This window comes from Triturus cristatus, chromosome 9 (genome assembly GCF_964204655.1).
Source record: "Triturus cristatus chromosome 9, aTriCri1.1, whole genome shotgun sequence".
NCBI classification, from domain to species: domain Eukaryota; kingdom Metazoa; phylum Chordata; class Amphibia; order Caudata; family Salamandridae; genus Triturus; species Triturus cristatus.
This window is the reverse complement of record NC_140592.1, coordinates 29,988,603-30,004,935: the sequence shown is the minus strand read 5'-3', so window position 1 is coordinate 30,004,935 and position 16,333 is coordinate 29,988,603. Positions and strand designations below refer to the sequence as shown.

Genomic DNA, 16,333 nt, shown 5'->3' with positions numbered 1-16,333 from the left:
AATTCCTCCTTGTTATCAACAGGAACCAACAACAGAAAATTCATCCCTGGCTGTCTGAAATCAACCTGCAAAGCTACATCCTCCAGCTAACATCCTTTTTTTTTTTTCTTTTTCCTTTTATTAAGTCATTGACATTTGACAAATGGTCATGGCACATGCAAATACAAAGTAATACATAAGTAAACATCAGCAAAATCAAAAAACGCGAATCCCTCGGCTTGCATTACCCCTGATAGGAAGAGAACAAAAAAAAAAAGAAGAAGGGAAAAAAGAAGAGAAAATCATACAGGAGCCAGAGAGATATGGACATTGAACAAGGGAAACCTAGATACTATGCGAATATGCAAAGCGCCAGGTTCAAAGATGTTTACCCCATCCAACTAGTGATTGGCGACCAGATTTTCCTCCCCATTTACCTTCTCCTACGCCCTTTTAATCTGTATACAGCTGATTCCGTATTATAAGTGACTAACAACTTAGCCCGCCAAATTATGAATGTAAGAGGATCAGTACTAATCCACTGGGAAGTTATGTACGTTCTAGCAATAGCCATTGCAACAAATACAAATCCACTTTCAAATCTAGACCGGGCCATACTGCCTGGCGCCCTTCTACCCCCAAGATAATCAAATCGGATGTTAACGAAACCGGTGTGGCGAGTATCTGGTTCAAGAAGAATTCGATGTCTTGAAGGAATTTGGCAAGATTGGGGCAGGAAAAAAACATGTGAATCATGTCGGCAGCCCATGCCCCACACCTACTGCATGAATTACCCCGTGGGCCAGCCCATTTAGAGACCTTCCCCGTAGTGTAATACAAGTCAAAAACCAACATAAAATGCTGGGTCCTCAGGCTGCCGGTAATTCGAATCTGGTTGGCAAGTTCCAGAGATAGCTCTTAGTCAATAGGGGGCATATTATCAAGCACGGCGATAAAATTATCGCCCCTTAAGCGGCAGAAAACTGCCGCTAAAGCGGCGATAATGGGCTTGATAATATGCCGCAGAGAATTCCCATAGAAGCCCATGTTGACACCAGAACATGGGCTTCTATTGGAATCCCCAAGGGCATATTATCAAGCTCATTATCGCCGCTTTAGGGCAGTTTTCTGCCGCTAAAGCGGCGATAATTTTAACGCCGTTTGTTGATAATCTGCCCCTACCTTCTTTACCGAACTTCCTACCCCATCTATCAATCTGGATAGACAAGTCATCAGGGAGACCGGCCAGCAGCGTTTGATATATTGTCCGAATATGAAATCTATTCCCTATTATGTGAACCAGGGGTATTTTTCCCAAGTTTACGTCTGTTTGTGCCATAGTCTTACCCAGAAAACTCCTGATCTGCATGAATTTAAAAAATGTCTCATAGAGAGACCAAACTACTCTTGTAGATTAGAGAATGAGGCGATTTGTCCCCCACAACAGACATCCCCCAGGACATTAATTCCTAAGTTTTCCCAGCTAGACATGGTTAGATCTTGGAAGATTGAGGGTAAGAGTCTATATGACTAGAACGGGGTGTAAGCATTAATATTCGAAATGCCAAACTTCTGTCTTATCTTTTTCCAGATAGAATAGGCTGATTGAATGATTTTAAATTTGTTCTTTTTGTAATAACTCGGCTCTAAGATTTTTACTAAACATTGGCCAGCAGCCTCGCCAAGTGCTACTTTATAAATAGTAGGTCTAGCAGCATCGGGAACTACTGCATTAGCGCCGACCAACAATATCCCCATGTATTGTAATAGTGCAGCCCAGTGAGAAAGGAGAAGGCTGGGCAACCCCCATCCCCCCCCAAGTCTAGATAAAATCATCCATTTAACTGCCCATCTGGCTCTACGATACCCCCATAGAAATCGAACACATGCCCTTTCGGCCTTATTGATACAAGATGCCGGAAATTCTAAAGGTTTGGTCCGAAATAAGTATAAAAATTTAGGAAGAACCATCATTTTGATGACATTGCATCGACCGTGCATTGATAGATGTAGATGGTCTAGTCTCTCAAGTGTCTTAATAATATTCCTTATTATTGGCAGAACATTTATCTCGGGTATATGCTCCACTGATGCCATAATCTTCACTCTCAGATATGTTGCTATAGATACAATTGGGATATCTTCCGGGAGCGAAGTAGCTGAATGTAAAATCTGTGTTTTGTCGATATTTAATTTATATCCCGAGAAGGAACCAAATATCTCTGCTGACTCCTTTAGTGCCGGAAGAGCTGATCTTATATTGGACGTAAAAACAGCGATGTTATCGGCATACGCTAATGTTTTATAAGCGATACCATTGACCATGACAGCTTTAATCGATGTTTTTGCGTCCAGTTTATTTAGAAAAGGATCAATATAAATTGCAAATAATAACGGGGAGCAGGGACATTCCTGCCGTGTTCCTCTGCTTATGGTAAATGATTTAGATCCCTGATCAGTTATACGGATGCAGGCCTCATGAATTAAATCCTTAGGTAGACCTTTTGCATGCAGGGCTGACCAAAGAAACCCCCAGGAGACCCTGTCTAACGCTTTCTCTGCGACCAACAGGATCATCCCAAGAGGTGTCTATGTAGCCTGAGCCCAATCAAACAGAGCTTTGGCGCGTCTAACGTGGTCCGATGTGTCTCGACCCGGGATAAACCTGTGTTGGCGGATGTTAACCAATGGAGTAATAACCTTGCCCAACCTTAGAGCAATTATTTTAGAATAGATCAGCACATATCAGAGAGATGGGTCTGTGTGATGGTGGGTTGAGTTCAGGTTAACTACTATGGTGTTTTTACACCAGGAGTCGGGAATCTGGCCCTTCTGGGCAAGGTGGAATAAAGATTCAAGCTCGCCTCGAAGAGTTTGCCGGAACGTGCGGGAAAACTCTAGCAGTAATGCATCGGGACCGACAGCCTTACCGGCTGCCAACGAAGTTAAAGCAAGCTCAACCTCATCCCCCGTAATTGAGGCAGACAACATCTCGCTTTGTTCAGAAGTGACCTTTGGAGTTTCATGGTCCCGCAGAAATTCCTCCCCAGACATCGCTTCTACATGAATATCAGCAGTATATAGCTCCTCATAGAAATCCTGAAAAACCTTCAGGACCTCCACCGGTGAGTTCTTAATCTGGCCCAATTGATCCTCAATACGGCAGATTCTATTAAAAACTCCCCTTTGTTGCATACGTTTAGCCAACAATCTGCCTGAATTCTCCCCAAATTCATATATGTCCGCCCGATGCTGTGTGAATTTAATAGCTAATTCATCCCCATAAAATTGGTGTATTCTGGCCTTTACAACTGCTATCTGCTGCAGACATTCATCCGGTTTTTGCAGGTCCCTGATTACCCGCATAAGCTCTTCCTCGGCCTTCCGCAGCTGTTTTACCCAGCCATTGATCTTCTCTTTTACCATCCTCTGTCGGTAACGGGAGAAGCTGAGAGTCTCACCCTGTACAGCTGCTTTAAAAGCATCCCAAACTATTATTTCAGATGCAGTGCCCTTGTTTAAGTTGAAAAACTTGGTAATCCATTTGGCCATATGTTGACAGTATGCTTGATCTAACAATAACTTCCTTTCAAACGTCCAAGTCATAGGAAGTTGTAAAGAGCAGCTCATTGTAAGCTCGATCACTAACGGATTGTGGTTTGATATTATCTTTGGAAAAGCTCAATATTAGCCTTTTCCACGACTTGATCAGATACAAAGAAATAGTCCAATCGGACACATTTAAAATAAGTGTACCCCGGCTCCGTCTGTCTGTGTCTATGCCAGACATCGACCAGTCCATGTTCCCTGATAAGTCCCTGTAGAGCCCTAAAAGGGGGAACGACCATTACAACGAAACTTTGACAACGCGTGCAGTTACATCGCGGATTTTACAACGAACGCGATGTAACCACGCGATGCCATTACAACGCAAGTCTTTACATCGACTTGCGCTAGATGGCATGCTAACATTACAAATAGTGTAGTTTACTATCCCAACACCTTCCCTACTGTTAAGTGGACTGGAGTTGGAATAGTAAATTACGCTTTTCTAATGTTAGCAACCATCTAGCGCAAGTTGATGTAAAGACTTGCGTTGTAATGGCATCGCGTGGTTACATCGGTTCGTTGTAAAAACCGCGATGTAACTGCACGCGTTGTAAACACACGCGTTGTTACATCATACATCCCCTAAAAGTCTTGCCCTTTCTTCCCTGATAAAGAATATTACTGAAAAGGTTGAAGCTGCCATTCAAATGGATATTAAAATCACCACAAAGGACTACCAGAGCAGGCCATAAAGCCAGTTCTCTACTCAAAAGATTCAGAATTTCAGGATCATCCAGATTTGACCCATACAAAGAGCAAATAGTAAAAGGGATGCCCAGAATTACAGCTTCAGCAATTACCCATCTTCCTAGATTATCCTCCTTGATTCGTTTGCTAATTGAGATACCATGCCTAGCTAAAATAGCTACCCCCGTGTAGTTGTGGCTTGACGAGAGCATGCAAGGAGATCAAAGCCCAGATCCTTTACCACCCACGATTGTTCCAGGGAATATGGGTTTCTTGTAGGCACAGTAAATCTATGTTCATATGTCTTATAAGCTAAGCAAGCAAACCACTTTTTTTTCTATCATTAAGGCCACAACTGTTTAAGGAACAAATTCGGATTTTACTTTTTACAGCCATCGTCCATATAAGATATAGGTATTTCAAACATAATAAAAATGCAAAAAAAAAAAGATTTGTTTTAAAAGGGAATTCCGCAATATTATATACTTATGAAAGCTTTACTGTCTCAATACAGTCTGTAGCCATGACTATTCATATAGGATCATGACTGTGCACCCCCCACCTTTCACCCCCCGCCATCCGCTCACATCCCACACTGCTTCTACCAGAAGCCCTCCCCCTCCACCCACCCACCCACCATCACACCACATGAGGCATGGGGACCGACGGTCCCTGGTGATGCAAAGCTGACCCACCGCCCCTCCCACTAAGCTAGACCCCCTCCCAAAAGTGCGTACCATGCTGTGAGTAGAAACGAAAAAAAGCTAAGGAAAGAAGACAAACCATACATAGAATATCGAGCAAGAAGGGACGCCCCCAAGGTCAGACAAATACAATACAATACAGAACATATTCAAACCACAAATCCCTGTAATGAAAGCATGAATTCCTTTGGTTGAGTTTCAGACTGGAAATAATGTGTTTGCCCCTGAAAGACCACCTTCAATTTGGCCGGGTTAAACAAAAAAAAATGCGCCCCCTTTGCCTGGAATAATGGAAATAATTGATGCAAAAACCATCTCTTTTCAACAGTCTGCTGACAGAAGTCTGGCCTCACAAAGAAATCGCACCCCTTACCAGCCCTTTTCCGATCTGGCCTGGCTAGATCATACAGGGCCTCCCTGGCCAAAAAATTATTAAGACAGATCAGGATAGCACGTGGTCGGCTATTAACTTGGCCCCCTTTTATCTGCTGATTAAAAGGGAAAAGATCGGCCCTTTGCAGTTGCGTTTTCCAATCCCAATGTCGGAGTTCGGGGAAAGCCACCTCAAAAAGTTCAATCACGAAGTGGCGGACATCTGCCCCCTCCTTTCCCTCCGGAATGCCCAGAATTCGCAGATTGTTCCTCCTTGATCGATTTTCCAAGTCAGTCAATTTCAGAAGTGTATAATCCTTCTTTGCGTGCATGGACTCGGTCAGAATCTTCTGTGCGGCCAGCTCATCTTCCAACTGGGAAATTCTGGTCACTGCCTCTCCAATTCTTGCCGCAAAATCGAAACATATCTTTGAAATCCTGCGTATAGCATTCTGAAGTTTCCGAGAACTCTCAGCTCTTGTTTCCTCACGATGAGCCATGATAGACTGATAAACTGTAGAGAGAGTGATTTCTTCAGGTTCTTTTAGGTTGAAGCTGGCTACTCCAGGTAATGCGGCACCATCCGGTGCCTCTTTTCCTTCCTCATTTGGTGAGAAAGAGTAATCCCAGATCATTGAGCCGGTCACAGCCCCGGCCTGCACAGATAAGGCAGATTGATCTTTCAATTTTCTAACTGTTCCAGGATTTATCAGGGATTTCTCTTCCTCCCAGTGCAGGCTGCTGGTGTCACTTTCTTCCCCCACCCAGTCTTTACCACAACTGTCATCACCAGAGGAGTTAGAATTGTCTGACAGGGAGTAAAATTCATCAGCTAGATCCTCCTCCCTATATGTTGGTAAATTATCAGCCTCGCTGTCTGGGTGAACCCGGTCCAAAGCCCCTTATGCGTGTCCATTGCTTAAAGAAACTCCATGTACCAGAATGCGCTGGGCTTGTTGTTCAAGCGATGTACCGGCTACTGGCTCAAGAGGGAGCACACCTATCACACCTGTCATACTGCCAGCTTCCCCGCTCTCACCTGGGAGGCTGTCTGAGCTAGAGTGATCAAGCCCTCAGTCCAATGTCCCCCCATCAGTTTCCCCTTCTGCGGACTCAACCCGAGTCAGCTCTGTCAGAGTTGATGTAGCATCCGGAACCACGAGGGCAGTTTCAGAGACGAGCGGAGGGGTGCTGACTTTTGTATTGGTTTTGGCTCCTGCTGCCGGCTGCTTTTTCGAAGTTTGTGCCTTGAACAGAGCAGAAACCGTCTGCTTTGCATGGGTGCCGGCGCTGTTCTTGCCCTTGAGTTGTACACCAACGCCCGGCAAACCGACTGGCGTTTCCATAACAGAGCGGGGTCTTCCAGCATCAGGACTTTCTCTTTGGTCCAGTGCCGATTTCCCCGGATTACCAGAGCCCACCGGTGGCCCCCGCGCCTTGAGGCTCCTAGAAGTTGACTTCGCCGGCATGGGTAGAACTGCGCCGGTAACCAAAGCAGGAGAGGCTGTCGGAGCATAGGTTTTGCGAGTCATTAGCCTACATGGCAGCGGGACCCCCCACAGCCAAAGCCACGAGTGCCAAATAATTAACAGCGGGCATAGGTAAGTTTTCACCACTACATCACCGCTACATCTTTCTCTTGGCCAAAAATTCAGATCGAAATCAGGAAGGAGGGGGTCTAGCAGGGAAGGAGTGTGTGGTCAGCTCACTCGGCCGCTAGTGCAGCCGCCATCTTGCCTCGCTACCCCCTTGCTGTAATCCTCCAGCTAACATCCAATGCAAAATCTCTTGGATGCACCCTCCACAACACACTTTATTTGCAAAGAAAACTATGACAACATCATTGCACCTCCCCCTCCTGATGAATTGAAAGATTTCCACCCTGAACCTGACCTCAGTTCAAGCTCAGATCCAGAATTACCTTGAAAATACACACCAGAGTACGTCTCATCAAAGGCCTATAGAAGTTCGACCACAGCACCATAATACTGAAGGTACTACATTGGATCTCAGCCCCCAAAAGCCCTCATAGTCATTAACACCAGGAAATCGATCATCCAAGCCCTCATCAGCAGCACACTCGACTATGGGAACATCCTGTACGCAGGGATAACCACCCAGCTCACAGGAAGGCTGCAGACTGCCTAAAATGCAGCAGCCAGACTAGCCCTCAACCTCCCACGTTGAGCCCACATCACACCTTAGGGAACTCCACTGCCTCCCAGTACACAAGCACACACACTGCAGACTCTTCACCCACACCCACAATGCTCTCCACAACACAGGCCGTGCCTACCTGAATAACTGCTTTCATTTCCACCAACAACCCAGACACCTCTGCTCCACTCATCTCTCACTAGCACACACCTCATGCATACATCCCAGAAGACATCAGAGCCTCCTCCTCTCTTGACTTTCAAAAGCAGCTAAATGTAGAAAAGTGCCTCTTTTTTCATGGTTACCCCCCACTTTTTGCCTGACCTCTGATGCAGCCATACTTGATGTTCCCTGGGTCCCTGCCGATTAGGTTTCCAGGGCCTGCATTCTTTCCCAAAACTGTACCTTTGTACCCACAATTTGCACAAATGCCTCCTCCCCCAGGATGGGATAGGTCACAAAGGGAGAGCTTCAAAGGCCTGCTGCCTTTGGAAGCTGTCCCTGCCTTTTGCTGCCCCCAGCAACTGGCTCCCACTGGTTCTGCCCCCTACTTTGGGCAGGAGAATCGGTGGGAAAACCAAGCTAGGAAGAGAGGAGTGCCCAACTTTGCCAACCCCACCCCTCATGTGGGGGAGGCGAGGTGAATCACACATCTCAGTCCTCTCCATCTTGAAAATGAGGAGACAGCCAACTAGGGAGAAGCTTATGCCCCCTCTCACTGGAGCGTGGCAAAGTGGGGTGTGTACCCACCAGCCGCAGCCCGTGCAGGTAAGAGCAGTGGGGCCGGTTGGGGGGGATTTCGAGAGACGACCACGAGGGAAAATTAAATAATTAATTTTCCCTCGTGGTCCTCTCTCGAAATCCCCCACAACCTGGCCCCACAGCCCCAATACTCTTACCTGCACGGGCCGCGGCTGGTACCCACCCAAAGGAAGGGACCCATTGGTCCCGACTTGCACACCCCCTTTAACGCTTCTAAATCTAGTATTTAGGGGCCACCCTGAACCTTGCCTCCTCAGATTTGAGGAAGTAAGAAGAAGCACCGAGGAGCTGTGCTGCCCTGCAACCATCTTACAGACTCTGTCTCCCATGAGCACCGGATTTGATCATGCTACTACTCTTCCACAGAATCCGGATTCCGGTGACTCCGCGATTCTGTACCACTCTGCACCTAATGCCCACGGCCCGAGTGGCCAAACACCATGAGAAGGTCTCCCCAGCGAACTTGACCTGGGATCTGGTGATCCCTGACCTCTCTCGAACTTTGAGACGACAAATACAGCCTCAACCTGAAGGGTCACCCTGACCGCGACCAGAGCTGGTAAGAAAACCCGGCGCCAGAAGACACCCCTGCACCCGACGCCCCACTGCCTTGGGTGGCCCAACTCATGGTGTCCAGGCATCCCTCAAGAACCTAACTTACCTCTCCAGCCGGTCGTCACCTTCAGGAAGCCTCCCTGTCCGAGCCTGCAGCCATTTTGCTGAACCTTAGGTCTCCATTGAAAGTCACAGGGTCCCCGACGTCTCATTTGCACACTGCACCCGTCTGCCCCTGGGCCCCTGGTGGTGCAGCTCCTGTGCAGATTGTTGGCCCTTGCAGTGCTGACCTTAACCCCAGGAGCTTTGCTCCCACACCCGAGAGGCCTGCTCGTAAGCAGCACCTAACCAGAGGCCCCCTTAGCCCCATTGGCTAACATTGGGCCTCTGCACTCTGCACCCGGCTGCCCCAGTGCTGATGGTGATGCAACTCGAGTGCCTATCTAGACCTTGGGGAACTTTGGTCCTAACCCCCAAAACTCCCTCTTGTAAGGCACTTACTTACCTGTGAACCCGATAACCATTTCTTCCCATAGGAACCCATGTTAAGAGATTTTGGGCCTATAATGTTAAACTGTTGTTTTGTACTGGGAAAAAAGTAACTTAAACAAGAAAAGTCTTACTTACCTTGTATTGTGAGATCCTCAGCTGTCGTATCTGGACATACCACCCTCAGTACTCAATATAATGTAAAAGTAATCAAAAAGTACTCTAAAAGTAATTACTGTGTAATTTCAACTGCTTTTTGAAACCATACTAACTTGTAACTGTTCCAAATCCATTCCCAATTGTGTTTCAGGGTAAAGGTTTACAAGTGAAAGTATATTTTACTTGCCTGTACCAAGTCCTGCCTGGTTCTAATGATAAAATACAAGTATATTTTTTTTAATACTTACCGAGTTGGTCTGGATTCTGTCTCTGAGTGTGTGTAATCAGTCATTGAGTGAGTGAATACAATCCAGGCTTAACACACCCTGTGGATAAGCCTAACTGCTCACCCACACTCCCACAAAGTGCTTACCTAATTTAGCCTCTGCTATTCCTCATGGGTCTCACTGGACTCTGTGCACTCTATATCTTACTTTGGTATCTTACATACAGAGCCAGCTTCTTACACTAAAAACCTTGCTTTTCGAAGAAACCCTCTAGGGCTGGCCTCACACACATGCTACGGATCTCCAGGATACCCTTACGGGTAATTAATGTGCTGTAAAAACACTGTAGAAATAAAAAAAACATAAGATCAAGACCAGGCAATCCCATAGGAAGTGCTCCTGTTTGCCTGGCTGAAACATCATCACATTAGGCTGACAGGCAGAAGACAAGACATCATCAGTTAGAATCAAAATACTGTAAAATGAGAAAAACAAATAATTTGCCTTCTCTTCTAGGTTCTCAGGATCTGCAATAGCTTATCTGTCAACATCAAAATAGCCCCAACCCTCCTAAATAAAGAACCTGAAGTCATATCTCTTCAAAGAACATTACGTCTTGAAATGATGGCAACAATTCCCTGCTACATTCTGCTTCTTGTAAAAGATGCTGAATCATATTGTGTGCTCTGACCAAAGTTCAGTACTCTTTTGTTTCCTCAATAGCTCTGTGCTTTACAAATGCAAATACATACATGCATACAAACACAATATTTTCACAGATCAACCTTTATCAGACATAAAAAAAAACTGACAATGTAAAAATAAAATAGTTCCATACCTGAAAAAGAATCCGCTTGGCCAAGAGAATATCCATAAGATATAGTATTTTCAACTCCATATACGTAAATTCCAAATGTCTCCGACTGATGAGAAATTTCATGTTGCCCACCAATTTTTCCCAAATTCACTTCCCAACCAGTGAATCCTTCCAGGTGCCGCACGGTCTGTACATAATCACTCAGTGGTCTGTGGTCGAGCAGAAAATCGGATGACGAGGAGGATGAGTGAGACACGATAAATAGGTAGTTGTAATAAGATTCTTGGGTAACAAACTTGTAGTATCGTCTGGAGAAGCTGTTGGGTGGAACGGTTGTTATGAAAGGATCGAATGTGGATACTAATGGAATGGTGCCCCCCTGGAAGAGATATCCAACCATGATTGGCTCGGTCGCATTCACAAGCATCCCGGTTTGTAAGTCCAGTCGTACCTGAGAACCAGGCTGAAGGTGGTACTGTAGAGTGGTGCCTTCAGAACGAAGATCCACTGTGGTGTTTGGTCTTGCAGCGATGATAATAACTTGGTCTTTCATATCTTTAGTCAACAGGGGGAACACAGCAAACTGTTGCCCCCAACTTTTCACAGGATATAGCTGTTCGATTACAATGTCACAATAGCTGACCGGTGAATCGTAACATTTATTACCACTGAAAACAGCCACAGGTGCTGAAGAAAGAACTCTGGTGCCAGTCAGGTCATTGGGGTCACTGAGCAGAATGACCTCTTGGGCAGCCAGGGTTATGGTGACCATCTGTTTGTCTTGATACCTGATTTCATCAACGACCAAGGAGCCGGACACTGTAATGTTGACCTGAGTCTCAACATCTTGGCCATTGCCAACAGCAAAATGGTTTCCTTGACCACTTGCGGAAGTGAAAACAAAGTACTCTGTGCCCAAGTCTTGTTGGGAGAGGCAGGAGAAAGCATCAGCAGTGCCGGGACCTGTGTTAAATGCAATGACGGACATATCTGCATCTGAGCTCACCATCACTAGCTTCCTTGATTTTTCACCCGCCCTGAGCATGTAGTCTATAGGTAGGACCACCTCCGTTGTGCTGTCCTTCGCCAAGAGCACAGTCTCGTTGTAGTGTGGAGAGGGGACTGTGACCTGAACCATGCACGGCTCATCATAACTGCTCAGCTGTAGTGCAAGGTTGATAGAAGGATCGTTATAATTTTCGGTGAAGGCTACAATAAAACTTTTACCTGTGAATTCAGAAAGAAAGAAAGAAAACGAAAAACAATTTATAATGTGAGCGCCATGTATATGAAATATTTGTTTCTTGAGAAAAAGGTGCATAATGATAACATGAGCATAACTGCAAGTAGATCATTGGTTTTAGGCACAGTTCGTCTTCTCGCTTTCCGTGTGTCCAGTGGTCCATTATCAGCCCTACTATTGCACAATTGAAGACTATAGGGTATGTTTACTAAAGGCTCAAGCAACACAGCTCAGCAACCAAGAATGCTGCGTTGCACAGCATGGAGAGAGAAGGACAGCGCCATATCTACCGAGATGTGGTACTATCCTGCTCTCTCTCTAATGCTGCCACGCACACCTTTTCATCATAGTGCACGGTGTCTGCCTGAGTCTAGCATAGGTTTGGAACTGAAAGGGTTCCCTTCCAGTATTAAATACTAATCTTAGACTAACTTTAAAACTTTTCCTACTTTGTATCTGTGTTGTACATTGTAGCACACATGCAAAGTGAGGGCCCGATTCACAGAACTAACTTAAGACAAAATCCTAAACTTACTACCATTTTGGTATTCACAGAAGGCACTTACTCATTTTGGTATTCACAGAAGGCACTTACTCATTTCGGTATTCACAGAAGTTAGGAGTCCTAAGTTTAGGACTCCTAAATGCCTTCTGTGAATACCGAAAGTCTTAAAATTAGGATTTTTCTCAATTTAAAGGACTACTAAATTGAGAAAAATCCTAATTTTAAGACTTTCGGTATTCACAGAAGGCATTTAGGAGTCCTAAAGTTAGGAGTCCTAACTATACTACTACTAAACTGAGAAAAATCCTAATTTTAAGACTTTCGGTATTCACAGAAGGCATTTAGGAGTCCTAAACTTAGGACTCCTAACTTCTGTGAATACCGAAATGAGTAAGTGCCTTCTGTGAATACCAAAATGAGTAAGTGCCTTCTGTGAATACCAAAATGAGTAAGTGCCTTCTGTGAATACCAAAATGGTAGTAAGTTTAGGATTTTGTCTTAAGTTAGTTCTGTGAATCGGGCCCTGAGAATCCAAAGGGGAAACAAAAGCATTTTACATTTATAGCGCCAATTTTAAAAAAGTGTTAATTGTTGCTGCAAAATCCTGCCTGTTTTTTTTTGGAAGTTTTGCGCTGTATGTCAATTGGAAAAAACATTTTGTTAGTGGTTAAAGAAGGTTCACGCACTATTGACACCACAGAAAGAAGAATGTGATACCCAGAGGTTGGATGATATAAGTCTAAGTTGTACTGCTCAATGTGCGCACAGAGTAATCAAATAATAACCCTGGCCCAAAAAAGTGATATATGAACATTATGCACATATCAATGTGCATAATGTATGCAGCACTCAAGCACAACAGATGCATTACTTTTAGCACTATAACATGGTGATGTGTCTCAACACCACCACACAACTGTTCTTAAAAGTAGACATCATCCCCAAATCTGAACTTGGAGCTGATGGCTGGGATCTAACTTGCCTTGGGAGCTGTGCCCTGGCAGCTTGAGCATGACCAGCAGAAACATGTGCTTGAAGGAAGCAGTAGGCATGTGGTATAGTTGTATGAGTGGTGTAGAGCTAAATGTGGTCTGTGTTTTTACTTAGACTGGTGACATGCTTAAGGTTCTCTTGTGACATAGAAGTGTTCTGAAAGAGAACTCACTAATGGGACAGCCAGAGAAGTGGTTGGGGACTGGTTGTGTCTTCTGGGCTCTTTGTACTTATAACTTGTATTCCTGCTTTGTTTTAATAAACCTTAAATGGTTTTACATCGTAGATGTTGGTGTCTGTCTCACTACATATTTGGCAACGAGTGGTTATGAAGAACCCTGCGTGGCAGCATCTGCATTGTGAAGATCTGTCTATTAAGGAGATTGAGCCCAGGAGATTCTTTATGGAGGAAGGAGCACAATATTTTATTGGTTTTGGGTGATCTGGCTAATATGCGAGGCCTTCAAGTGTGGATTCCTGTCAAACAGTAATGGTAATTATTCACATGCTTTCTGTGTGGCAGTTGCTCCTTACTGGCTTGAGCACATTGTGCTGTGCTCTGTTAGCGAGCCTTGTCTATGCTGGAATCTCATGCACATTTATGCGCTTGTCCCTGCTGCCCTTGCGAGCCTAAGCGCCTCTCTCTGCCTGGGCCAGATCGTGTCTCTTAGCTCATGTGACCATTGCCTTAGCGAGCCGCTTACACATGTGTCACGCCTCCTAGGATCTGGCAAACTACGCCTATGTATTGATTTGAAGAGTATGAATGTTGCCATACGGGTGGAGAATTTTGATATTGCACGGATTGAGGACCTTATCGCAACAGTGGGTCAGGCCAAGTGGTTTACAAAATTGGATTTAAAGGCAACATATCATCAGGTGATCTTGGCTAAGGATTCACGCCATTTGACTGCTTTCATGACTCCAGCTGGTACCTTTCAATTTTGTAGAATGCGGCTTGGTCTGGTCTCCGCTGCACCTGTGGTTCAAAAGTTCACAACACAATTCTCCATGGTATATAAAACCTGGTGGTGTTCCAAGTAGACATCTTAGTGTTCGCAAATTCCCTGAATGAACATGACATTGTTTCATGGCATCCACTGAATGTTTTCAGCAGTAACCTTGTTACCATCTGATAAGACAAGTGTGTGTTTGCTGTAAATTAAATTTATTATCTGGATCACATGTTCTCGTCAGAGGGTGTCAAACCTAAACCTGTTTTGGTTGATGGCATTATGAAAACTCCACAGCCCAAGGACAGGAATCAACATAGGTCTTTTTTGGCAATGTGTGAGTTTTATTCTAAATTCATGTGTAATGTTTCCGATATGACGGAATGTTTTAGAAATCTGTTGCAGAAAAATTCTGAATTTGTTTGGTCCACTGAATGTCAGCAAAATTTTGAACTCACCAAAAAGAGTATAGTCTCAACTCCAGCGCTACAATCTTATGGGAAAGGGCTTAGGACAGTGATCACAGTGGATAGCTGTGGACCGTTTTTTAGAGCAGCGCAGGCAAACCGTTAATCTGGGTCCCTTTTGATCTGGTGCCAAATCCCTCACAAAGGGGTTTCCCTAGGGCTCGTGCCCCAGTCCAACTCTATTTAACATATATGTGGCCCCTTTGCAAATATCATCAGAGATCATGGCTTTGTTCCTTTTTCATATGCGGACAATACTCAACTTCTTCTTTCATATGATAATAACACAGTGGCGACAAAACAGCTCATTTGCAGACGGTATGCGAGCTATCTTTGACTGGATGGCGAAGAATTCTCTCCAGTTGAATGCTGGGAGTGTATATGGACCTCTCTTTATCTATGAAACATCAAGTGGCTGCCATTTCAGGCACCTATTTTTACATGCTGAAGCACCTTCGGAGAGTGTTCTACCTTCTCTCTCTATCTGTCCGTAAGACCCTGATCCAAGCTCTGGTACTCAGTCAATTTGACTACTGCAATGCACTTTTGGGAGCTGCAAGCGAGGCGGTGTTAAACAGGTTGCAAGTAGTCCAGAATAAGGCAGTGCAGTTAGTTCTTAATATGCCTCCCAGATCAGTATCTCAGCCGTTATTGAAATGCCTTCACTGGCTCCTCATCCGTGACAGAATTAAGTTTAAAATCTGCTGCTTGGTCCATAAAACAATCAATGATAGGGGGCCCAGATATCTGGCGGAAAAACTCATTCATTACCCTCGTAGCAAATCTCTGCGCTCTAGAGAAAATGCCCTGCTAGTTGTACCCCGGTTTAATAAACTTCGAACCGGTGGCAAATCTTTTGCCTTTCTTGCCCCGCGTCTTTGGAACTCGCTCCCCATCTCCCTACACAGGTGCTCTAATCTTCTTAAATTTAGGAATCTATTGAAAACTGAACTTTTTGATAACTGAGTGTCCCATTATCCTCTGTTGCTTCCAATTTTGTAGAATGCCGCTTGGTCTGGCCTCCGCTGTGTCTGCGGTTCAAAAAAATCACAACACAATTCTCCATGGTATAAAAAACCTGGTGATGTTCCATGAAGACATCTTAGTGCTCACAAATTTCCTGGATGAACATGACATTGTTTTACAGCATGTACTGAATGTCTTCAGAAGTAACGGTGTTACCTTGTGATAGGACAAATTTGTTTGTTGTAAATGAAATTAAGTATCTGGGTCACATGTACTTGTCGGACGGTGTCAAAACTAAGCCTGGTTCAGTTGATGGCATTGTGAAAACTCCACATTCCAAGGACAGCAATCAACTTAGGTCTTTTTTGGGAATGTGTGAGTTTTATTCTAAGTTCATGTGTAATTTTTCCGATATGACAGATTGTTTTAGAAATCATTTGCAGAAAAATTCTGAATTTGTTTGGTCTACCGAATGTCAGCAAAATTTTGAACTCACCAAAAAGAGTATTGTCTCAACTCCATCACTACAACCTTATGTGAAAGGGCGTAGGATAGTGATCACAGTGGGAGCCAGTGTTCGTGGTCTGGGAGCTGTATTCTCTCAACGTGAAGGTGACAAAGAGTCAACAACTGGATTTGCTTCCAGAAAACTAAGTGATATTGAAACCAGATACTCTTTCATTGAAAAG

General features: G+C 44.6%; 1 protein-coding gene and 1 long non-coding RNA gene across 2 annotated transcripts in view; one reads left to right on the top strand and one right to left on the bottom strand.

Annotated features, from left to right (window-relative positions):
- Positions 1–16,333, top strand: part of LOC146797307 (uncharacterized) — a 496,953-nt gene that overhangs the window by 290,857 nt on the left and 189,763 nt on the right. The gene's annotated exons all lie outside the window — the stretch shown is intronic.
- LOC146797308 (uncharacterized) overlaps positions 1–16,333 on the bottom strand; it is a 189,123-nt gene that overhangs the window by 133,381 nt on the left and 39,409 nt on the right. Inside the window, exon 3 of the mRNA XM_085624296.1 lies at positions 10,539–11,744. Coding sequence (XP_085480422.1) covers positions 10,539–11,744 — 1,206 coding nt within the window. The remainder of the gene's footprint in view (positions 1–10,538; positions 11,745–16,333) is intronic.